This window comes from Anser anser, assembly GCF_964211835.1.
Source record: "Anser anser genome assembly, chromosome: 7".
Taxonomy (NCBI): Eukaryota; Metazoa; Chordata; class Aves; order Anseriformes; family Anatidae; genus Anser; species Anser anser.
Genome location: NC_139727.1, coordinates 32638377 through 32664270, shown reverse-complemented (window position 1 = coordinate 32664270; position 25894 = coordinate 32638377). Strand labels below are relative to the sequence as shown.

The window sequence follows — 25894 nt, the reverse complement described above, 5'->3', positions numbered from 1 at the left end:
GGACGTGATCTAAAGTAATGCTCCACCTACCAGAGACACTGGCCCCTACACAACGAATTATGTTTTTATCTCTTTCTTTCAATGCTACTCTAAGTTGTCTTTCCAAGTTACTTTCCTCTCTGGCAGCGTCTTCAGGTATTTGATGCTTGATCTACTTCACATACCGGACAAGCCTGAAGGTTGTTTAAGATTCAGCCTTAATTTCTTCCTTTCATTGTAAGTCAGCACAAAGAATTGCTGTACTCCTTTGTGCTTTTTCCAGGAAAACTTTGGTCCACCAGGGGAGATCTCTTGCAAATTAGAGAACTGAAGAGCTTCAAATAACACTACTATTTTGCCCTTTTTTCTTAGACAGACAGCAACCATTTCAGCTATTATTTGGAAATTCCCAAGCTGTATTAGTATCCATAAGGATAAATGTACCCCAAAATGTAGTAAAGACCCCCTCTGTCCACTTGTTTTTTTCGTTAGGACATCATGTCAAACAGGTAAGAACCTTTTCCTACTGTTGGAGTAAACTCACAAATATTACCTCCTGATTCCTCACCAGTCACAGGGGATCTCATCAGTCACTGGCTGAACCATCTGCATTCTTCTCTGAGAAAACTTTTGGGAAGTATTTTGGTTGGTTTTCACTTTACCAGATTAAATGACAAACAGGCAGATATTCAAAAGAAATTAAAAAACAAAACAGGTCTTTATTGATGTCATGCTCAAGACTTCCACAAAACAGTAATTCATTTTATTCAAACAATTGTAAATTTGACTTATGAAAAAATATGCCTCACTATGCCACAGTTCTTGTAAGAAAATTAACTTAATACGTTGGTAATTTGGCCCTAATAACATGTAAATATTTTCTTAGAAGATTTATATAAAAAAAAAAAAAGTATAGAATGCATTAGCTGGGAAAAGGGTGAATAACTTATCATTTAGCAGTCTAACCAAATCATAAAACTTACTTTTCTGAACTAGCTACCAAATGTAAAGAAAATATAAAAAGTAGGAATATGATCATCATTGACGTATCTCCAAAATACAAGATCAAGACAACACAGTAACTAAAAAGGCACTTCTGGTTTCTGATTCAAGTAACTATTTCCAGTCTTGGCAAAATTCCTCACAGACAGAAGTTAAATCTAAACATCCACTTGTAAACATTCACATAATTCTATCATTTCAACATTAAACCTTTTTTAATTTTTTTATAACAAAGCCTAGACATTAACATTCTGTTGATTCAAAACTTCTGAATCAACAAGCAGGTATTTTTATTTCTGCAGGCAAACAAATTGCAATACCACTGTTTCAGGTCGTTCTAACAGTTAATTGTCATTTGCAAAGCAAAAGTCTCCAAAGTGGCATTTTAATAAGGCATCATCCAATTACAATTTGCCCAATTTTAGAATAAAATAAAATTGTTTGTATTTGTCACATTTCCATACTATTCAACTGAATCACCTACAAATAAAACCACCTTTTGCTAGAATGATAACTAAGTAATTTGACTTCCATATTAAGCACAGAGCAACCATTAATCATCATTAATAATGTTCATAAAAAAGGAAATGAATAAATTAGACTATGAACCACCCTTTTAAACAGCTACAAAATCAGTTTCATCTCTGGACATTCCCATAGTATGACAGTCTTCAGAAATTTCCAAGGAATTTACAGTTCCTTGAGCTAGTAGTGAGAGAAAAGATGAAGTCTCACTGATACTTTTTAAAATAAATTTTACAATCTGTTTTCTGGAATAAGCCTTTATGGATCAGGTAGCTAACTCTCAGAACATCTTCAATACCCATAAATCAAGAGAGCCACACTAAGGAAAATCAAAATAATTTGTATTAGCTGTAGGGTTGGTCCAGAGCATTTCTTTCTTTAAAATCTTGTATATTGTCCATCCATCAGATACCCCAGCTTATGCAATTTATAAATCTAGTGTAATTGCATTATATAAAATAGTGTTATTCCAATTTATAATCCAATCTCCACCCAAAACCATATCCTGATCTCACATCATTGGCTGCATTAAAATCTGCTTTCAGAAGTAAAGTTCCTTAGTGAGCATAGACACTACGCAGGGAATCTGCTTCTTCTCACTGAAGCGTGGATCATCAGACTGTGATTCAAAATTTGTGGCAACCACATAGTTGACCCGTGTGAGGATCTGCATGATCTCGAGTTGTTTTCCATGTTCATTTAGCACAGAGCACAGAGACTGCACAAACCAGGAGCCTCTTCCAGGATTCCTCCACGAATAATAACCTTACAGGGAAGACAGATAAAAAAAGTACATTATTTTTCCTTTTTTCTTATTGTCTTGCACTGAAGAATGGAATATCAGAGATTTACTAGTTTGTGTGAAAGATTCTGGATTTACAATAACTGCACATACAAAGTTTAATTCTTATTATTTGCATCACCTATCCTGCTTTATTAATGTGGAGAATAACATCGGCTCCCCAGTCCTTATGATACCAAGGTACCATTCTATGTTTTTCCATAGAGCCTTATTTTTGTATTAGCTTCATGCCATAAACTATCCTCTTCCTGCATTCAACTCAAATTCAACATAGTCACTGAAACGGGCTGTGAAAAGGCAGTATCCCCTTCCTCTGCCATCTGTAACGTCAGTGCCTTCTTACCTGCCAAATCTGGGCTTTCTCCTGTTTCAGTGGTAGCTAGCACGAAAGGTAAAGATACAACACATTGGCCCAACGTATGCTGGGTCTTAGCTTTTTGCCCACCAATGTACACCAGCTTATCAATGCGGATCTACAATGCTAGGGTAGTACTGCAGCGGCTGTGATGGATGCACTGGGGGCAGAGACACAAGTTCTGTAGAAATAACATGTTTTATCGGAGTAACTATTACACTTGGAAAATGTCAATTGAGAACTGAAGATAGGACTTCCAACTTCTTCCGCCTATATTAGCAACTCGAATCAAAGATTAATTCTCTGCCTACAAACTTTGTCTATGCTGTAATAAAGGAGTTCAAATCATGTTTTTTTATCAAGCAATTTAAAAAACATATTTAAGATAACTTATTTCTGTTCCTGATGATTATAGCTTCATACTCAGATTCACACTCTCTATTTTAATTATGTACCTCCTACAAAGTCACTGCTACTGTGACATGCATGCTATACTTTTAGCTCCACAGCACTACAGTAGGAGTACTTTCTTTAGAATCTAACTTCTCATTAAAAAAGAAGGTTGTTAACCATAGTAAATTAAAATTCTGAATGTTAGCGAAAGTCAACATATACAGCACGTCTATTTGCACTTCTGAAAATAAAAATGTTACGGTTGCTGAAGAAAAAAAAAACAAAATTAAAATTCTGAAGACGGAAAACAGAATTTAAAAAAAAATCTAACAGAATATAACTGTTTCTTTTTTATTTACTAACACATACCCGGTTACTGAAATTTAAATGTAAAAGTGCACACCTAATTTACAAATAGTGCATGATTAATTCATATGAGTGATAAGTTGTCAGGCTTCTTTCCTCCCCCACTCTTTTTTTTTTTTTTTTTTTTTTACCTGGCACTGTGGAATATGCAAACAGAAAATCTGCTTCTACTGGAATTTTGTATCTGGGATTGGCATCTGTTTCCAGAGTGTCATTTGCAGGTCCAGAGTCAGTTTGTATACCTTCATCAAATTCAGAGCCTCGGCATGCCTGAAATAGCAGTGAAGACGACAAGACCAGACACATGACAAAACATGTCTTCCCTGCTGCTGCAGTAGTGTATTATATTTACCTTAGAGCTATTACCTGAATGAAAAATAATTTGGGTTTCCCTATAAGGCTTTTACATTTGTCTCCTCTGAAGAGTGCAGTCAGATGTTTGATAGCCATAGGTCCATCGGTGCCATAGATGAGGCCTTCTTCCCCGTGGCTTAGAAGGATACAGGCAAAGCAAGCAGCATCACTGTGATTCTCTTCAGCAGCTACAAGTCAAATACTTTTTAGCCAAAAGGAAGTAAAACTTTAAATGAAGACTTTCTGAGACTAAATGCAGTGGGCCTCTTCTGGAAGGCATAAGAAGTGGATAAAGACACAACCCACTTTTTAATAATGTGATGAGTACATTGAATAAATGAATGCAGAGTTTAGCCCACTGGAGTAAACAGGCCGAACTCTTCACTAAATGACAATGCTCTTCACCTACTATGACAATAAAACTGTATTGCTGAATTGACTTTAGAGGAAGAGGTGGGGAATTAAAGCTAATCTGTTCAGAAACACAGTCTTTCTACACTTTCTAAACTTCATTTAGAGGGGCATAAGCAATCTGTTCTAATCTGACCTGCTCTGTGCAGTGCATAACTTGAGTGATCTCCAGAGGTCCTTTCCACAATAAATTATTCTATGATTGTAAATTTTTACCTTGCTTCAGTAGTTTTTCCATATCATCACAGCTTCGGTCATTGTATATATGAACCTCAAAACCTAAGTTTCTAAAACTCTTAGTTAGATCTCCAGCATCTTTATCAGTGCCATTGCGTGTACCCATTCCTGTCAGAAAAGAAAGAATACAGTTGATTGCACGTTAGATAATTCAAAATAATTTACATATCGAAAGGTGACAATTTTAAAACAATCCTCTAACGTTAATTTTCAGCATTAGAACAGTTGTGAGGTTCTTTTTAATGTAAAATAATGCAAAGTTCAACGTTAACATGTATCTTATCCTGAAAACTGTTGGCATACCTCCAGAATCTTGGAACATGGAACCTCTGTGGAGGATTCTATCTCCTTCTGGTTATGCAGACTAACACATGCATAAAGCACCCCAAGGAATGATTGTCGAAAAAGAGTCCCTATGATACCCACATAAAAGACACTGATGTAAATTATTTGGAATAAGCTCTTCATTTAATGTGTTTGCCCAGCATGTAGGGGAAAAAAAATATGAAGTTGACTATAACGCAAATATCATCTGCTTCAAAACTGTACACAGGCTGGAAAGTTAAAGGCTTCTACCACAGGAGTGTGAACCGAGCACAGCTACAGATACTAGCTTTTGTAGCACAGCTACGGCTATTAGCTGTAGTTCAGGGACAGGAAAGTTATAACATGGGGTGCAGATACCAAAGTTCAAATTTTAACAACACAGCCTTAAAGTCTGGGACAAAGGTTTAGTTTGAAGTTAGCAGAGCAAAGTGACATCACTTTGCTCTGCTAACTTCAAACTAAACCTTTTTGAAATATGTACTGCAAAGGAACTGCAAAGAGGTACTCCAGTGTAAGTATTAAAGAACAGGAATAAACTGTAGGAACAACTATTTCTCAAATAAGGTAAGTATAGTAATTAAAATGCAATATTCTGAAAATAATAGCTTTATTGATAAATGAAAGTATAAAAAATCTAAAATCTGTAATGAATGTCATCAAAGGAATCACAGAATGCTTTAGGTTGGAAAGGACCTCTGGAGGTCATGTGGTCCAACCTCCCTTCTCAAGCAGGCAAAGAACATTACCTGTTTTATCTTCAAAATTTTTGTTGTTTATAATAATACATTTGCCAACTTTCTTGTAGTCCATATTATACTGGAATGTGGGTGTAACAATTCGGTACTGATTACTGAGAGAGGACTTTGGCTGCTCTTCTTCTCCATTCTTCTTTTTTCTATGTGAACCAAATGAAAATACTGTTAGTGGCCAGTCACATGCAACATGCCTATTTATCTTGACTCAGACTATTGCAGCAGCCTGAACTCGTGCTTTTATTTCTCTCATATTTGTTTTCTTCCTTCATATTTCAGACAGAGATGTAGAGATATTAACTCATTGCTTAAGTCTTGTCATTTCCATGCAGCGATTACTGTACGCTATTGGATTTTGATGACGGTAAAGTCACACTTGACTGAACTGCAGCCAACAGCAGACCCTGACTCAAATACCATGGATAAAACAAATGGGTTAAACACTAAGTCAGGCTTTTGCAAACTACGGTTCAGGACATAAGTACTGTTTTATTTTTGCTACAAGTAATTCATGGAAGCACAGACAGATCATCCTTACTAACTATTCCAAACATGACAAGAAGATACACAGTATACCCCATAGCATGATAGGATTTGTTTATTGAATAATCACCATCCCTAGATTTTATGAAGATTGATAGTTTCTACTGAGAAATGTTATAGGTGTGAACAGGTCATGTGTTAACTTGGTCTGTCAATCAATAGTTTGAAACTAAGCAAAATCTAAGTAAATTTTAAGTGTAATCTCATCAGCATCTGAACCTCACGTTAAAAAAAAAGTCCCCTATAAATATTCTCCATTCATTCAGCTATGCACTGATCTTTCTGCTTTCTGAGGGAACCATAGATTGAATGAGAAAGAGCTGCTGAGAGATAGCATGGACCTTACCCACCAATTTGCTCTAAATGAAGAATTATAGAACAATCTATTACAGCCAGCATGCCCGCCTGAGGTACAGTCATGAGGAACTCAACAGTATTTGCTCTGAGGTGGACTTTTTGGTTCAGCCAGGTGGCTTCCAATTTTGAGATCTCCACAAGCAGAACTGAAGCCAATGAGTGCCTTTAAAGCATCTGATGATGTCTCAGAAATAAAACCGAGCTCTGGAGCAGCACAGTTAGAAACAACGCTCAGGAAAGGGCAGAAGGTATCAACAAATCTCTTACTGATTTAGTCCAGCATCCTGCTTCCAATAGTACTTACTGCTGAAGTCTGGGAGGAAAACATAACCTGTTTTCTTAGCACAATTAACTGCACTTTACAGTTTGTTTTTAACCAAATGAGATTTTTCCCATAATTCAAGCTCCTCATTCTGACATCTTTCTAGAGAATTATGAAGCTATTTGCTTCAATAACAGCCTGTAGACATGAGATTGCTGCAAATTGATGAAATGTTTAGGAAACGTGCTTTCTTACCTACCTGATTTAGCAATTGTTTTGGCTCCAAGCGTCCTCTTTTTTATGACTAAAGGACAGGCCTAACTGGAAACCATAACAAACCGTCTCTGGATGATTCATCATATTTAAATGCTACTGCAATTCAATTTTAAAACAGTTCCTTCGTATCTTTGAGTGCTCTGTTATAAAGGACCAAATCAAATAGCTGCACCTAGTGAGTGTTGTGTCTGTATTCTTTTTACACATAACCCTCCTAATGTCATCTCCTCTCTTAAGAGTTCTTTTAGAGACTATGAAACTAGGTTTTGAATTGTACCTACTTGAGGACTGTATTTGATACTCTGATAGTACAGTGTTTTTTTTCTGGCAAATCACCAGTATTGGTATTCTCCCTACATACTACTTCTTGAGGGCCCTGGGAGCAATAATTAAATATGCTTTGCCTCAAAAAAAAAAAAAAAAAAAAAGATTTTAACCATTTTAAAGAATTATCCACAGTTGTATGGTGTTAATATCACATTTGAGTTTCAAAGAGATCTTGGATTCTTATTTTAGCCTAAGATTTCCCCCTATCCCATATCACTAGACAACTCTTCAGAAAAAAGAAAAAAAAAAAGAGAAAAAAAATTCAAAACAACGAATAAGCACTAAGATCAATGAAGAGGCTAATTTCCTCAGTCCACATTGGATTAAAATACTACAGATCTACCTGGCTTCACCAGCTTCCTGACTACGCTGTATGACTAGCAGTGGCTGTTACATCTAATAGGATATTTTCATGGCTGTTCTACACAAATTCCTTTTTTATCTAGCCCATGAACACTTAGGACAGATCTACATAAGTGGTACAGCGTCGTGCTTATACTGTCCGCTCTCTTAAAATGCTGGAAGTGATCTACTTGTAGACCAGAAGTCAGGCAGTCACGTTACCCTACAAAGAAGCTCTCTGAAAATAGCAGCTGGGTGAACTGGCCCCGGAATGTAGCCCCACAACTTCTGCTCTGAAACCACTTCACTTCCGAGTTCAGGAGTTCGCACTCATTCATGCAGAAAGTCTCAGGACTTTATGGGATGTAGCTACTGCTGGCATTTCCAAAAGCAGGCCAGAAGCTCTGGGCTGTACAATGTCAAAATGTCACAGACGAGCCTTGCCAGCATGGCAGTCCGCACGAACCCTTTATTTCATTTCCCCATTCCTTTACAAAAGATAGTATGGTTTTGTTCTAACGATTCTTTCCATCCTGAACAGGATAATCAGATAATAAGCAACCACGGTGTATCTTACTGGGTTACGCCTATCATTTCTTTACTGGCAGAACAACAAAACAGTTCCAGAAATCTTTTGGTATCTGTCCAAACTGAATGAATAAGGTTGTGCTATATACTTATCCCCACTCTACAGTCCAGTGAGAACTCTTTTTTTTTTTTTTTTAAGATTTTGTTTGCCGTGCCAAAACAGTGCAATATGGGAATTGCCTGAGTGACCTAAGCTGATAGTATAAAATCCCACTCTTCAGTTTAAACAAGCTAAATAATTGCAATAATGATTAATAATGTAATAAATATGTACTTATCAGTCCTTAAGGGAAATTCCTTGTTAGTGAGAGGCTGGCTTACGACTGAAAGGATAAAGCTTTCCAGAGAATTTTTTTATTTTGTAAGCGCTGAACTGGACACATGTTAATATAAATGTTGACTTGTTCTCTAGGCATCCTAATCACAGTAGTTTCTGAAAGGGTTTTCATGGGTTAATTATGTGCTGTTATAAACTGTTCTCATCTATCTGCCGTCAGTTTTATTTCCTTCTGCTTCTCTGACATCCAGCATCATCCCTCTTTTTGAATTCAAACTTGCCCAGACTAAATAGAAGCTTGAATTTTATGACTGTTTCGTCTTCCTTTAGCCTTTAATTACAGCCATGCCTTAATTCCCCACTCCACTAGTGGTCAATGTGATCTTTCCCTTGGACAGAAACAGTCTTTCAATCAGTGCTCTCACATATTTCATGTTCTCTCCTTTTGGTCAAGAGTTCAGGAAGATCAAAACTCCACTTTGGCACACTCATATATCTTGCACGTTTTCATCCTTACCGTGTCTCTAAATCGAGGGCTTAGGCTTGACAATGGTCTGTCTGGGAATGGGACTTCAATGGAGATAAATTCATTTGCACCAGTAGTAACTTTGATCTTGACTGTATAAAGGAATGCTAGTTATCACAACAAATTTTCCGTTACACTTTGGATAAACTATGATGTCAGTATGTAAAGATATCAGGATTTACAGATAAAAATACCATTGTTAACGTTTAAATATCCTTAAAGATTATTTTCAATAAAAAATTAAAATCTTGTCAATTTTACTGAAAGCAGTGTCTCTTAGCAGCCACAATTTCCTCTACTTTGGCTTCCTTTCTACTAGCATCCCTCTTGCACTATCTTTGCTACCACATATGTTACTGGTATGACAAACCAACGTACTAAGAATCTGTGTACAGGACAAGGGCTTCCTCGGTTGTCCCAGTCTCTCATCATCTCTTCCACCTGTTCCAGCCAAGCTCCTGGGCTCAGGTCCTGATCATCACTTCCTACTCAGAGGATGGGAGGGGTTCCCTGTTTCACGTTTGTTTGTTTTTACATTTTTTCTTTTCTAAGGGAAATTATAGTGTTAATTAGAAATTAAATTCGAACAATGATATTACAGGGCATACCTGGGCTTTGAAAACAGCTGTATTCCTTTTTACGCCACAGAAAGTCAGGGACTTTTGTTGCTATACTAGAAGATGTAAGTAGATTTAAAAAACAACAATTAAGATATTATTCAATTTAAGGAAGTTTCCATTCATAGGAGAGTGGAAAAGGTTAAACTGATTCCATGTATTTCTATCCAAAGTACACACACACACAAAAGAGAGAACTCTGACTTTTGTTCTATGAAGTTCAGTAAATTTAAGTTTTATTTGATTAGGACTGTCTCAGAATATTGTGATAGCTTTTTTTTTAGTCTGGCATGTTTCTTTAATCTGATGCGCAGCCGTATATCATTTTTGAATGACTGGTAACGGGTTTCTATTAAAAAGAAAAATTGTTTGTCTAAAAAAGCATGTTTATTTTACAGAATACATCATCTCAGGGTTGCTTCTGGAGTCCCCATACCTTTTGCCATTGGAAAGTATATTTACCGTTGTTTGAGGTTGTCAGCCTTTCTGTTGAGTCCACCCAGAAAGATGACAGTGGTGGTACAGTGACAAAGTCCACAGTACAAATCTCAGTTAATCCGTCAACATCCAAAAGAACTTTGATGCACTTAATCTTGTGGGATGGAAGGCATCTTAAAACTGCAGTGCTCTTTTTTTATTCTATTACTAACCACTGAGGTGTCTCTCTCACGTCTTCTATATTTGTCGACCTCTTAAAATACTGCATTTGAATAAATTCCCCATTGAATAGAGTGGGTAAGCATGAAGGACAATATTTTACTTTTAAGACTTCTACAGAAACTTTGGTAGCCTATCGTGCTGATTTTATTTATATGCACTTTGTGTGGTTCTATGCTGCTTTATCTGTCTTAAAAGCCCCACTTCTTCCACTATTGCACGTATAGTATGCAGGGTGTTTGCAACTACTTATCACAAGTGCTATGTTTGCTCTCCTGGGGAAAACCTCCCGCAGTGGATTTTCATTTTTCTTTTTAGTAAATAGTTACAGGATAGATGGGAAACACTGAAAATGCAAGGAAGATTTTGTCTGAATTTACAAGGCACCATCAAGTTCTGTGTAGTAAAGCTGAGTGTGGTGGAGACCAATTCAAAATTATTCTTCTGAAGAAGTGATCAGGAAACAAAATTCATAAATTAGACAAATCAAGGTTCAAAATTTGGTTTCCTGTTTCTACTCCAGTCTCAGTAATTAGGGGTCTCTTCGTATGTCTGTTGCTTTCTGATGATCATGCATGGATATGTCTTATTCCTATATAACCAAAGTGCCAGCTTTAATACTTTTAGCCTGTTTCAATACTTTATCCAGTCTAATTTTACCCTATTTAGTACACCTTTAATTGCTGTACACTTTCCCCTCTTTGATTTTTTTTCTCTTGGAACCTATTGGTAATAACAAGCACAAGACACTTGTTAAACCTGACTAGAGCTTTTTAGATCTTAAGTACTTTAAGGCAGACTCTTTGTTCTTTGTCAGATCCATTTTGGTAAAATGTCATGCAGATTTAGAGCTGCATGCAAATAATAGATTATCCTGTTGCCTTTTCCCATTAATATTGCATCAGGTTGGCAAAGCAGCAACATTTCTGGACAAGATGAATGTGTCACTATTCGAAGCTTCCTTTATAAAATGAATATTCTTTTACTGTTAATAACCAGCAAGCATAAATTATGTGGGATTAACTAAGCATTACCCAGAAAGGCTAGTCCAAATACTACATCTGTGTTACGCTGCATTTGATTATATGATTCTGGGTCACAGGCTAGCAAGGCTGCATGCTGGAATATGAAATACAATCTACTTTAAATACTAATTGGAGCCACTGCATAAGAGATTGGCTTTTGGGAGATCTCCATTCTGTTTGCAATCTGCCTGTGAAACACAACTGGCTCTCAAACCTTTTCTCCTGAATATACCCCAGCAGCAGATGCCATTTCCACTTCTCTCTTTTTCAGACAGGTAACACCTTACCAACGACTCTCCTGAAAGAGCTTAAATATAATTGTAAACCAAGTCAGAAAATAAATACTACGCCTCACAATCTATTACTTTAAAGGTTCTCCAAGCTTCCAAATTATGTGCCAGTTGGTAAACTGAAAAATGGTTTAATAGTTGAAGCAACTATCTCCTGAGGAAAAAGGAGGAATATTTGATAATATAGGAAGAAGTTCAAGTAAATATCGCATACTTTCAATTTCTTTACAGAAAGCTATTAGCAAATGATTGCTGACTTTGATAAACCAGCACCAACAAAATAAGCAGTCCTTAGAAGGCCATTTTTAAATATGCTCCAGAGAAATATTAAAACAGCTGAAAAGATTTCTAATATTGATGTCAGAATCTTTTCAACAACATAGAAACCCTTCATTTAGAAGAGAAAAGGGGTCCTACAAAATTGAACATAGAAGTTCCCCTGAAAGCACCTACACGTAATTGCACCTATATTACTTACTGTGGCAAGGAGATTGCACAAAAGGTATGAAAACTGACAGTGTCAATTTAGAAAACACTAGCAAACAAGCAACACAATACAAAAAAGAAGCATTTAAACAGAAAACAAACAAACAAACAAACATACAGTCCTATACTTTTGTTCCTTCTAATAGAATAGCCTTGTTTTCTAAAGAAATTGCTAAAAAATGCTAAAGAAATTTTAAATGATGGTGAAGCAGATCAATTTGATAACACTGGCGTGTAAGGTTCGTATTTATCAATGACAGAAAAAGTCTGGCCAGTGCTTTCTTCTTCACATACCACTCTGCCAAAGTGCCTAAACCACAAAAGTCATTTTTAGGAAGTGGTAGAATGCCAGGAAGTGGCAAGTGTGTTTACTCAAACACCACACCCCCTAGTGAACACATCCCACAGACCTACTAAAAGTAAGAGGACTAGACAGGCCATAAAATACAGTCTGCTCCTGACTGTTCACAAGATCAGGGCCATAGTAAATATCTAGTCTTCAGCCTCCTTTTAAACTGCCAGTTGGTTCATGACTTCTTTGGAACGGGATTGTCAGCTGACCGAACAAAGATCATTTAAAATCACCAGAGGAAAAGACTTTTCCTTGAACAGACCTGATATGAGGAAGCTGATGAAGAGAGTCCCTTGTTTCTTAGGAAAACAACACGCCCCGAGTCCTTCTTCTAACTGTAAACACACTAATCTTAGGATTCACAGATTCACAGATTCACAGATTTCTCTAGGTTGGAAGAGACCTCAAGATCATCGAGTCCAACCTCCGACCTAACACTAAGTACTCCACTAAACCATATCCCTAAGCTCTACATCTAAACGTCTTTTAAAGACCTCCAGGGATGGTGACTCCACCACCTCCCTGGGCAGCCCGTTCCAATGCTTAATAACCCTTTCGGTAAAGAAGTACTTCCTAACATCCAACCTAAAACTCCCCTGTCGCAACTTTAGCCCATTCCCCCTCGTCCTGTCACCAGGCACGTGGGAGAATAGACCAACCCCCACCTCTCTACAGCCTCCTTTCAGGTAACTGTAGAGAGCGATGAGGTCTCCCCTGAGCCTCCTCTTCTCCAGGCTGAACAAGCCCAGCTCCCTCAGCCGCTCCTCGTAAGACTTGTTCTCCAGACCCCTCACCAGCTTGGTCGCCCTTCTCTGGACTCGCTCGAGCACGTCCATGTCCTTCCTGTAGCGAGGGGCCCAAAACTGAACACAGTACTCGAGGTGCGGCCTCACCAGAGCCGAGTACAGGGGCACAATCACTTCCCTCGACCTGCTGGCCACACTGCTTCTTATACAGGCCAGGATGCCGTTGGCCTTCTTGGCCACCTGAGCACACTGCTGGCTCATATTCAGCCGACTATCCACCAATACTCCCAGGTCCTTCTCGGCCAGGCAGCTTTCCAGCCACTCATCTCCCAGCCTGTAGCTCTGCTTGGGGTTGTTGCAGCCCAGGTGCAGGACCCGGCACTTGGCCTTGTTGAACTTCATGCAGTTGACCCCAGCCCATCGCTCCAGCCTATCCAGAGCCTCCTGCAGAGCCTTCCTGCAGAGCCTTCCTGCCCTCGAGCAGATCGACACACGCACTTAGCTTGGTGTCATCTGCAAACTTACTGAGGGTGCACTGGACGCCCTCATCCAGATCATCAATAAAGATATTAAAGAGGACCGGCCCCAGTACCGAGCCCTGGGGGACTCCACTAGTGACCGGCCTCCAACCAGATTTGACTCCATTCACCACAACTCTCTGGGCCCGGCCATCCAGCCAGTTTCTAACCCAGCGAAGCGTACGCCAGTCCAAGCCCCGAGCAGCCAGTTTCTCGAGGAGAATGTTGTGGGGAACGGTGTCAAAAGCCTTACTGAGGTCAAGGTAGACCACGTCCACAGCCTTTCCCTCATCCACCAAGCGCGTCACTTGGTCATAGAAGGAGATCAGGTTCGTCAAGCAGGACCTGCCTTTCATAAACCCATGCTGACTGGGCCTGATCGCCTGCTTGCCCTGCAAGTGCCGCGTGATGACCCTCAAGATAATCTGCTCCATGAGCTTCCCCGGCACTGAGGTCAAACTGACAGGCCTATAGTTCCCCGGGTCTGCCCTGCGGCCCTTCTTATAGATAGGCGTCACATTGGCTAGCCGCCAGTCAACCGGGACCTCCCCCGATAGCCAGGACTGCCGATAAATGATGGAAAGCGGCTCAGCCAGCTCCTCCGCCAGTTCTCTCAGTACCCTTGGGTGGATCCCATCCGGCCCCATCGACTTGCGCACATCCAAGCTCCGTAGCAGGTCGCCAACCATTTCCTCATGGATAGCGAAGGCCACATCCAGCTCCCCATCCCCTTCCACCAGCTCAGGGCACTGGGTGTCCGGAGAACAACCGGTATTGCCGCTAAAGACTGAGGCAAAGGCGGCATTAAGCACCTCAGCCTTTTCCTCATCCTTAGTAACTAGGTTTCCCCTCGCATCCAGTAAAGGATGGAGATTCTCCCTAGTCCTCCATTTCGCGTTGATGTATTTGTAAAAGGATTTTTTGTTGTCTTTAACGGCAGGAATACTTTCCTTTCATTTTGAAAGGAAAGTATTCTTGTATCAGTCCTGAAAGAAAGGAGTTAAGTAAATAATGGAATTACTTCCTTGAACTTGTGAAGATACTAATAGGGCTGGGAAAGACCTGAGCTTTCATTAACAATTTCTTTGCCCAAGGCAAGACTGGGTTCCAGGCCAGTAAAACAGTTTCATATTAAAATCTGACTTTTGGTCTTGCTATGAAACATGTAGCAGTATTGTTACAGGTTTTGCAGAAAATTCGCAAAATAAAATGCTTCAATTTTTTAAAGAAATCCTGGCATTTTCCTAAGTTTCTTGTAGCATGCTGGATCACCTCCAACAGTAAAACACAAGCCATAAAAAGTATTTATTAAGATAACATGCTGACTATGCTTTGCTGAGTTAACTTGATGAAAGTATTAAACAAACCCCAAATGCTTGACTGGTTCCAGGGGGAAGATACGTGCTGTTACCAACATTCAGAGCCATATAGCTGTGCTCAGGATGGAGAACTGAGTTCGAATTTTGCTTCTGCTGTTGAGTAACTTTGAGAAACTAACTCCACGTCACTGGGCCTTCATTTTTTCATTACAAATGCAGCCTAAACAAACTTATTTCAAGCAATTACAGATCTCATAAACCAATTACAGATCTCATGGCTTCTGTACAGGATGATAGTAGTGTGCAGTAACCTAGAGAATGAATTTAAAATCCCCTGTTTTGCCCTTAGCAAGCACACGTTTGCACAATCTTTAGGTCCAGAGCAGGTGAGGTAGCTTACTGGCACGTGCCTGGTGGAAAAAACTCCTGCAACCAAAGGCATTTTTACTGCGTACTGTGGAGGTCTACAGGGGATTTTAGTCCAGAAACCACTCCCTATCTTTGGTTACCGCACATTAGCTTCCCTGAATAGTAAATAATCGTGTAGGCATTAACAGTTTTACGTTAACTGCAAAATACACAAACAGTTGCAGTCCACAGAATACGGCATTCCCCTAAAGGCCCCCGGCACCTTAATGGCCAATCTGCCATGGTTTATCAGGTTGCAGCTGAACTGCAGCCGTGGCTCTGTGCGTGTTCCACATCCTTTGAAGCCACAATCTGAAGTGTGTTAGCTTCAGCCCCAGTACGGCCTTGCCAACCACAAAGCTTCACAAGTGCAACAGTCGCAGAGGCGAGCAAAATCCACCGGTGACCTGCAGCATGCTCGCTGCAGTAGCTGACTCTCCTGTGTGTGAGCACGAGCGTGCTTTTCCTTTGATCTCTTGCAAAACGAACCACACAACCCCATTCAGTAGTTTCTACAAACCTGCAGCTTGTTTTGTCTGAAGCATGTTTTTCAGATTCATACCCAAGCTTTTTCAAAGATTTGCTGTGCCTAAATAAAATATTCCAGTGTTTAAATGCCCTCACTATTAAATATCTGCTTGTCTGAATTTATATCTTGTGTACATTTTCACTCTGTTGGATCTACTTATGAATTCTTTTCTTGCAAAAAGAGCCTATCTCCTAATACCATATCCCACATATATAGTATAAACAAATTATCTTTCAACTTTAGAGAAACTAAACAGAATACATTTTAAATCCCTCATTATAGGACTTTTTTTTTTTTTTTCAAAACCTGAACTACCCTTGTAGCTTTTTTAGTGCCATTTTAGTTTCAGACCACTCTCCAATCAGGAGGGGAAGTTTTCTAAGAACTTGGAAAACAGAGAAACCCAGTTAAGCACAACTGGAAACACACCGTGTAATTGAGTTGAGCTATTTGAAAGAACAAACCTCAGACTACAGCTTTTAACATACTTTGTACATTACAGCTATTTCTGGAGTTCTAGTCATTGTACCTAAATCTATCACAGAATCACCTGGGTTGGCAAAGACCAACCAAGGTGGATCCTAAAGGCCAACCATCGAGCTGACCTACCAAGTCCCATCACTAAAACATGACCCTCAGTGCCAAGTATCTCACTGTCCTAATTTTGTGTTAGTGATGGCTTTAACATAAAATCAAAATCATGGCTACATTTTTATTCATTAAATACAAATGAAGCAGATGGAGTACACTGGTGCTAAGCCAGTCCCACTTAGTAAAAAAAAAAAAAAAGTTTCAACAGTCCTTTATGTCTAATATTGCCCACATTTCATGACAGTTAAAAAAAGACAGGATAAAATAAGATAAAAATAAAAACATACAGCAGGTTGCAGTATCCTAGTCTTTGGGCACCTAATATTGTATGGATATTTTACAGCCTACATGAAAATTTGGAGATGTAACACCCGCAGTTGACCAAAATAGAGCATATTCTAAACTCTTAACCATCAATTTGTAATTCACCTTCAGCTTCCTAATTAACTTCCTGCATGGTATCTGCTGTGCAGGTCTCACAATATTATATGCAACATAATATTCAAAAGGTAAAATTTTATCAAAAATAATATTGCTTGCTGAAAGGCTTTCTACTCATTTCTGGAAAACCTGAGCGTATACACCTTCCATGGGTGTTCTGAAAACTGAAATCTTGCACATAATATCCTAAGTAGTATAAAGTATATAGGCAACTCCCAATTATACAATACAAAAGATACAGCCTCTTTTATCTGTCATTGGTACTAGGAACTATTAAGAGGTCTACAGAGGCTGCTTGGAAAATGACTCAAAATAAAGCAAAACCCCCAAATACAGCTTCTAAGAGAACATTCTAGCTAGGATTACCTATCAGAAAACACCAGTATAATTATTATTAGCTTGATATAAGCACCACAGCCAAACTCTTTCAGGGTGCACATCCATGAGATTTCCAAACAGGTGGCGGAGAAAGAAGGAGATAAGTAACTTTCTACAGTACCTTGGCTCATCATCAAATGGCACTCCACACTGCATCTGAAAATAGCTTCAGCTTGTGCCAAGAGCAAGTCTAATCTTCTTTGCTAATGCTAGGAGCCCACCATACTCAGGGCTACATTGGAGAGTGAAACAGGTTGTGTTCTGTGCTCAGGCCCAAAGATTCGCCTATGTCAGCAGTGGGTCACGCTGGACTTTTCTATGGGGCTATTCAAACCCTCACAACTATCGCCCTGCGAGCTGAGGTCATGCAGGCCTGACCTACCTTTGCTGACAAGCGGAAAACACGCTCCCATCACTCTGATTCTATCACTGCTCCTATGCAAAAGTGTAGGAAAACAGAGCAGATCTTGAGACGCAGGTGGGACAGCAAGCTTTGCTTTTTAACACATCTTCCTTCCTTCTCTAAGAACCCCATTCACCATCACTACAATATTTACACAGTGAACGTTCCTAAGAAAATAATGCAAAACAGCACACACGGTTTACAAAACCTCTTTTGTATTCTAATTCACAGAACTATTTCCCACGTTTACTCTGACACAGTTTTTGTTTATTATAAATTTGGATAGTCGTTGGTTGCTTTAGAAGGTTAAAAATGAAAATATACAACAGCTTTCCTCCAAATTTTAACTGCTGACAAGCAGAGTTTATTGTAAGGAAGGAAATAAATTACTACAATAAAAAGGAATTAGGCTACTTAGCTCACTGTTGTGATTGCTACAGATATAGTTCAAGAATAACCCAGTGTTTGCTGTGCAGCACATGAGAAAGTCTCCAAGGAGACTGGAAGCAAATACTGACTATGAATTAATGACTTCTTAATACTTTAGGCTAGATGCTATTTGAAGACACTTGGGTATTTCCTATACGGCACATTTATTAAGTGTCCAAGGGAAAGCACTGCCCACAGTTGTAACTTGATGTTAAATGTTCCTGCCGCGTTCTCTATAAGTTGAGTTCTAGATGTAACAAAAAGTACAGTAACAAAAAATAAAAAATAACCTCCAGCTTAAGAGAGAGTAATGAAAAAGAAACACCTCTGTTGTACTATGTTAAAGTCTCTTTTACTGTCTATGTAGGAATTAATATTAGCAGACTAGAGATGCCAAAAGCTATTACTTCTGAAATTAAATGTTCAGTGCTTTGGGGGACTTACTCTGGTATTTAGCCTGTGAAGGCAAAACCCACAAACATCAAACAAATTAAAATGATAGCCTTTATAGGATGCTGAAAGGAAAGATCATCACCCATTTACAGAAAAAAACTAAGGCACGTGGTGATTTGCTTAGAGACATAGAGGAAACCTAAGGCTGAACCAAGTGTTCAGTTCAGATCTCTGCATTCCAGCCCAGAGCATAAATTCAAATAATGATTCATTGGCTCTTATTTGTTTTAAGGTAGCTTGCTGTTTTTATTACACCTAATTTAAGGATAAAAGAGGTACTTAGCAATATTTGGGTTTGAAAGGTTTGTAATATTCTGTGGCTGAAAAACCTGCAACAAAACTGCATTTTTTACTTTAAAACTGTGAAAGTTATGATAAAAAAGATGAGGTATCATTCAAAGCATCATTTGGATTTGAACACGTTAATTTCAAGGCAGAAACAGCTGATCTGGAGGCCGATACAGTTGCTTCACAACCATACAATGATACCAGCAGTAGTTTATCAGTAAATAAAGCAATTAATGTATTAGATCAAGCACAGTGTTCCCCAGTGTTTCCCCAGTTTTGTCCCTCAAAAAACCAAACTGGGAAACTCTAGAAAACATATGCAGATGTGAGAGCGACAAGAGAAATACATGATGCGAATCTGTTCTTCACTAAGTTCTACCTGCAAAACATCTTATAAACCAAACAAAAAGAAACTGTTGGTAACCAAAAGTGAATGGAAAATATCTCCTGAAAAGCTAGAGGAACAATAAAAGAGCAAGGCCAAAACAAAGACAATTTTCTACTCCTGTTGCAGCTCCATAGCTGAGGTTCAGTTGTGGCTGAATCTCAAAAAGGAGTATTTATTCTTTGAAAGACAGGATTATTTATTTTTAGAAATGTGACTATGCTGATATATGGGGCATGAAGTTAAAACAGCTTTAGTAACATCCATAGTTCCTCATTTTGACGCCATGTGGCCCAAATAAATACCATACAGATGAAAAGAAAACACCCCTATATACCTGTGAACCCTGGATATTTAATTGGTAGATATCATAACTCTTGAACTACAGAAGTAAGATACGCACTGATGTTTCTTGCAAATTTTCAAATTAATTAAGAGTCTCAAACTTTATAGTAGCCTGACTTGACAGAAATAAATAACATACAAATATTTTGTTACTTTACACTGTTAAACAGATGAAGTACTCTTGGTGAGTGTATGTCAATGAACCCTACCAGACTCTCAATTTCCTTATGGGGATTTTGTTAAAATACATTTCATGTATTTGACCTTCCAATACCTAAAGGGGGCCTACAGGAAAGCTGGGAGGGACTCTTTGTCAGGGAGTGTCGTGATAGGACAAGGAGTAATGGCTTTAAGATAAAAGAGGGTAGGTTTAGATTAGATAAAAGGAAGAAATTCTTCACTCAGAGGTGGTGAGGCACTGGCATAGGCTGCCCAGAAAAGCTGTGGATGCCCCATCCCTGGAGGTGTTCAAGGCCAGGCTGGATGGGGCTTTGAGCAACCTGGTGTGGTGGGAGGTGTCCCTGCCCCTGGCAGGGGGTTGGAATTGGATGGTCTTTAAGATCACTTCCAACCCTAAACCATTCTATGATTCTATGACTCAAAATTTTTAGCACTGATGATACAACAGTATCAGTTTCAATGGTAACTCAGTATTTGTAATTCTTATATATACATTTAAATGATGTCTTCTGTTTCCAGACAGCAGAGCTGCAGTGGATAAAAGTAACTAGCAGACAGAGAGAGGTTTCTATATAATTAAAGTAGTATAAACCTGGTATCTAGATACTACTAACAACTACCCTCTTCTGTATTATGCTTCTTCACTGAAGCCGACCATCATGACTATTAACAGAGCTAGTGCTAGTCTATCTTGGGCATTTTCAAATGTAACTTTAAAAAATATAATAATACATTAGGAGTAAGAGAAATCCTAGCTCCATATAATACAATGGAACACAAATTCTACTCTATTTCATGACAAATTATGTTACCTGGATGCTAACCTAGGTTCTACTCTGTTTCTCAATCTCCCTAACAGAGTTCCCTAATAAAAGACTCCAAATGAAGATATTAACTCATCCTTTGGAGAAGTAGAGACTATTTTTAAAGTCTCAAAAAGCGTAACATGAATACACGCAGGAAAGAAGAGAAAAAAAATATATGGGAAAAATTCTATCAGTTTTTAATTATAACATGAAGAATTAAAAAATGCGTTTCAAATCCTCAGCTCAACATTTGCTTATCAGTGTCTTTTAAAGTTTCGTTTGGCTCAGGCTTGCCAGAGCGCATCCTGAGGTCTTTGCTTTCTGAAATGTAACTTTTTGGTTGAACTGCAAGTCTCTGTAATTTTTATCCTTTATGTCGTGTTTTGTAGTAAACAAAAGTGAAACCCGTCTGCCATCTAGTGGCTAAAAAAAACAACACCCCTAAAACAAGCCCAAACACTTTCCTCACCCAAATTATCTAAGTAATAGCACTTTTTTTTTTTCCAAGAAAAGGAAGTATGTAGAAGAGAATTCCCATAAACTGTGCCACATAAAAAAGCCACTCTGTGCTTTGTTCTGAGATTTGTCACCTCCTTAGTAAACCAGGGTCACAGACTTCTTGGAGAGAAATGTGCTATATCGAAGAAGATTTTCACCTGTTTACTGCTCTTGTACATAAATCTCCAGTCACAGCCAAAGGAAAAGGAATTGAAGCTGTGAAGCTACTGGAAGAAGTTGGTCTTTTTGCATGGCTTTGAATACAGTTTCTCATTGTTCTGTTCTCTTCCACATTAAAATTAACATGCGGATCTACCAAGCTAGTTGTTTTCCTACCGAGATTACGTATTTTAAGCACTAATAATTGAAACAGATGCTGAATTTCCTTGAAAGTACTGCACAGCTGGTAAAAATTTGGTTGCTAAAACAAAACAACAGACCATATAATTGCAGTCAATCTAAAGCTTTCCAGACACCTTTTTTTTTTCAGGTATTAATTTTATGCTGCCAAAGTGGAGACTTGGCAATCAAGAACCACTCCGGTTCCACCTAACAGTACACCTAACCTAGTATCTGGTACTGACTAGTAATGAGAGTTAAGAGAACAAATGAAAAAATGTGGTACGGAATACTCTCAGAGAAAACTCATTTAGGGACATCTTGTGCCAAAGATTTTAACATCAGTATTCCCACCAGCCTTTTCTTCCATATATTCATCTAATTTCTTCTGAACTCAACTAAAGTATTGACATCTGCATATCTTGTGACATTTTACAACTTCATTCTACAACTGCACTCTGAGCTATGTTGAAAATACATCTGATTATTTTAAACTGACTGTATAAACTTTTCATTGGATGCCCCCTAGTTGTTTTGTGAGGCACCATGACCAGTCACTCTCTATTCACTTTCTCCTACATCACAGTCACTATTTTAGATCATACCCCATCTTTCTTTATGCTCTCACATTCTTTTCCTATCTTCCTCCAGGCCAAAGAGTTTTAGTTTCTGTAAGACAAAGACTTTATCAGTGTACTTGGATTTTTAAGACCTTCTTGGTAGAACAGCAGCTCATCACTCTTTAAACTATCATCAGCTTCTTCACGGAGCTTTGATAGATTTCTTGGGCTTTATTTTTTTTTTCTACAAAATCTACGTTGAATCTTCTCAAGTACCTCATATTTATTCTTTTTTTTTCTGTATTTATTTTATCTGAGTGATTTTTTATTTCTAAAGAAAAATGTTTCAAATTGTATCTTCAAGGAGTTGCCAAAAGATGAATGCCTCAAACTGATGAATAGCCAAATTACTTGAAAAATTTCTTATAAAAAAAGAAAAGTGATAGAAATGCTGATTCTTGCCTTTCCTTCAGGAATGATTAACTTTGAGTTGCATAATTTAATAATAATATTAGCATATCACCTCTTGTAAAGAAGACCATTCGTATATTAAAACACACATTTAATACATTTTAAAAGAAACCTTTGAAAAGTATTTTGCAAGATTTAGAAATAAATGTTACATTGTCTGTTTTGTAGTATGTGAGTTTGTGAAAATTAATAATATGCATACACGTCATAAAACACACAAGGAATGAGAAAATGAGAGACAGCAAAAGTAGAGTGATTTGCTTAACAGCACATCAAAAGTCTTCTAAGACTTAAGACTAAGGCAGCTTCAGCTCTCTCACAGATTTGCTATACACATTAGCCTCTCATAATAAGCTGCAAAAATAAAATTAAATGGCACATATACTTTCTCTGAATTATACTTTTCACTTGAATGTGAATGTCCAATAAAAAAAAAAATCAAAACCTCTCTGTAAATGCAATAGTCTTAGTAATAAACACCTGTAATAAAATACAAGAAGTTCACAATGAGAAGTAGTCTTTTTCTGACATTCAACAGTATTTGTAAATTTTGCATGTTCATTTTTTGTCTTTTTCATTTTCAATCACATTTATCTAGTGTTTTCAGGAGTACAGACAGCAGTACATAGTTCTTGCTGCCTGTACATTTAATGAAAGTGAGATTATGCTTCAGTGAGACTACTAGGCTTTAAAATGAAATGCTTTTAATTTCCTCTGCAATGGGTTACATCTCTAGACTCAGTGAGGCTTCTTTGTGCTACAGCCTAGATGGCACATCCAGGCTTCAAACTAACTTAAATAGTCAGCAGGGGATTCCAGTGATGTAGGAGATTAGCTGAGCTGAATGCAGTAAAATAGATAATTAATGGCATATTTAATTCCCAGCTCTACGAAAGGGCAATGTTTAAGACGAGGGGCTACAATTGATGCTAAACGAACTTAGTGGTCTCTTGACTACCAAGTAAGCTGATGAGAGATACTATAGGTCTCTGTAAATCAGAGCAGCTTGAGGGCTGTTCAGCTTTAGGGTACTGATTAGATACATTAGACCTTACACAACATACAGCTTCTCTCTATCAGACCCTCTCTGACACTGTGGGCACGGCACACTGAATACTAGAATCCTATTCGAAGAGCAGTATCATAGCTGATAGAAAAATAACAGAAATAAAAGTAGCAACTTACTTTGCAAAAATTGAGAGTCTACTACTTCTGTCTGGCTTTGCATCAACTACATCATCTTGACCTTCATCACTTCTCCCTTCAGTAGAATTATCAACATGGTGAGCTCCTGACATCTACAAACAGAAGTACAAGAACGTAAGTGTTCCTCAGTGAAAACTGTTATTTCAGAAATTCTTATACAAACCGAAACATTAAACCAGATACATGTGGGATTGCTGGTCTCGTGTGATACTTAAGGAAGAGTGGCTATAGATTTTTGACACCGCATTAATGGGACACTGCACGTGCCCAGCCATCTCTGTACTTAATACCTTGTGGTAGTTACCAACAAGTGACTTGTCTAACAGCACTCAGAAATGCAGATAAGCACAGAAATAAAAATCATTTTATGATGCAAGATCTTATGTCTAATTCCCTGAAAACGCTTCATGCTTGGGAAGAGGTGCGTTGAGAAGAAAGCAAGGACAACTAACATCAAAATATTTAGAACTGCAGTCCCACCTGGTACCGAAACACCCAGAAAGCTCCTGTGTTTTCATTTGCATAAGCAAATGAGCATAAGAGAAAACGTGGTGTTATCTTCCGTGGATGGGATCTTAATTTTTAATTTCTCTGTTTTGTCTATATCAACCGTAAATACCAATTTTATATTCTTCTAATGATTAATTAATACATGTGTACAGTCATTAGGAAAAAAACAGGAGCGTTTCTTGGAAATTAAGACACTTTTCATGACATAAACCAGCCTGTTATGCAAATTGCTATATTTCAGCCAATTTTTTGTTACTCTGGTGTAAGCTTGGAACATCTTCAGTCATCTCAAAAGGGACACTAGGTACCACATGGCTGAGTTGGTCTAGTCACTTTTTTTGTGATGAAAAAGAATTGGTCTCTCTTTTCTTCTGTGTACCGAGTTGACCATTCACTAAGTTTACTTAGATTGTTAAACTAGCAGAAAACTGTAAAGAGTCATTTTTTGATAGCATAGCAATCTGCATCAGCTCAGCACGGGGTGAGAAGAGCAGCAGAGAAGGAAAAGCAGGACCCCCACATCTTTGCTCCCGGTGGGATTTGCAGAGCCGTTTGTCCAACTCCGGCCTCAGATTTTCAGGAGGAAAAGCAGCAGCTTTTCCTGCCTCATCCCCGCATTTAGGCAGATTAAAGTTGCTTTTACAACGCGTTTACTCAGTAGTGTACACGTCTGTGTCTAGCTCGGGCAGCCTGCAGCAGGACCAGGCCGGCTGCATGACCCCCAACACCACCCAGCAGGTTTTTGAGCACCCCAAGAACAACAGCAGACCCGCTTTCGACAAACAAAGATTTGTTAGCCACGTTTAAAACAGGTAAGAAAGGAAAAGCGAGCAGTCGGAGGAGGCCGAGGAGAAGCCGCCCCGGGGCAGCTGCCCCACACAGGTGGGGCAACCACCAGCGGCCATGCCCGGAATCGCAAGCACGCCTCCAGGAAATGGCCGTGCGGCCACCCGCCGGGACGGCGCCCCTCCACACCCCGCTGGGGGGACGGGAGGTAAGGCCGGCCAGAAGAGAGGGACTGCCGGCCGGCGGGGAGGCCGGGGGGAGCCGGGGGAGGAGAAGCGGGGCCGGGGGAGGAGAAGCGGGGCTGGCGGCGGGCGGGGAGCGGGAAGGCGGAGGGGCTGGGGGGGACGGCGCGAAGCCTCCGCCTGTGAGACGAGCGGGGAGGGCGGCCGGAGGGGCAGTGAAGCGGCTCCGGGGCTTGCCTTGGCGCTGGGCTCCGGCGAGGCAGAAGCGAAAGCGAAAGCGGCGGGGTGGTGCCGGGCCGGCGGGCAGGCACCGGGGAGGGACGGCCCCAACCCCGCTCCGCTCCGCCCGGTGCCCCAGGGACGCCCCCGGCTCGTCCCCCCGGGGCAGGGGGCTCGGTGCTGCCCTGTGGCCGTCCCTACCTGCCCGTAGCCACAGCCTGGTCACAGCCAAGAGGAAATTAGAAAATTGCCAGGTTTAATAGCAGCGCTCCCTCACACCCCCTCAAAAGAAGAGCCTGAAGTTTCATGGTGACACGAGGTTGTCTAGATCTAAGGATTTTTTTTTTCCCCTTATATAAACTTCTGTGGCATTTCCGTATCTTTCCAATTATTCACTGTGTTGCATCTCTGCTAATTACGGTATCCAACTGTGTAGCCGCTGCATCAGGCCCAGCAGCCCAGTACACGGACTGAAG

The 25894-nt window shown here is 39.3% G+C and overlaps 2 protein-coding genes across 4 annotated transcripts in view; one reads left to right on the top strand and one right to left on the bottom strand.

The window, feature by feature from the left end:
* Nucleotides 1-680: 680 nt before the first annotated feature.
* CASP7 (caspase 7) lies at nucleotides 681-25571 on the bottom strand. Of its 3 annotated transcripts, none has more exons than XM_083844229.1 (7): nucleotides 25437-25571; nucleotides 23701-23813; nucleotides 5498-5646; nucleotides 4404-4532; nucleotides 3789-3964; nucleotides 3554-3692; nucleotides 681-2271 (listed from the first exon to the last, which is right to left on the bottom strand). In XM_083844229.1, exons 2-7 carry the CDS (start codon nucleotides 23811-23813, stop codon nucleotides 2048-2050), a joined length of 930 nt encoding a protein of 309 aa, XP_083700355.1. In that variant the 5' UTR covers nucleotides 25437-25571; the 3' UTR covers nucleotides 681-2047. The 3 variants fall into 3 exon arrangements, with proteins under 3 accessions (XP_083700355.1, XP_083700356.1, XP_083700357.1); XM_083844230.1 differs by lacking the exon at nucleotides 25437-25571 and adding an exon at nucleotides 24565-25115; XM_083844231.1 differs by lacking the exon at nucleotides 25437-25571 and adding an exon at nucleotides 24752-24976.
* Nucleotides 25087-25894, top strand: part of NRAP (nebulin related anchoring protein) — a 56357-nt gene continuing 55549 nt past the window's right edge. Inside the window, exon 1 of the mRNA XM_083844215.1 lies at nucleotides 25087-25225. The gene's annotated coding sequence lies outside the window, so the exon portion shown is untranslated. The remainder of the gene's footprint in view (nucleotides 25226-25894) is intronic.

What these genes read in the sequence shown, in the direction of transcription:
- CASP7 (XM_083844229.1), bottom strand. Translation starts at nt 23,813, where the DNA reads ATGTCAGGAGCTCACCATGTTGATAATTCTACTGAAGGGAGAAGTGAT. An exon ending in AGACTCTCAATTTTTGCAAA is followed by an intron (nt 5,647 to 23,700) that starts GTAAGTTGCTAC and finishes TGGTTCACATAG; the next exon opens with AAAAAAGAAGAATGGAGAAG. An exon ending in AAATTTTGAAGATAAAACAG is followed by an intron (nt 4,533 to 5,497) that starts GTAATGTTCTTT and finishes CTTTTCTGACAG; the next exon opens with GAATGGGTACACGCAATGGC.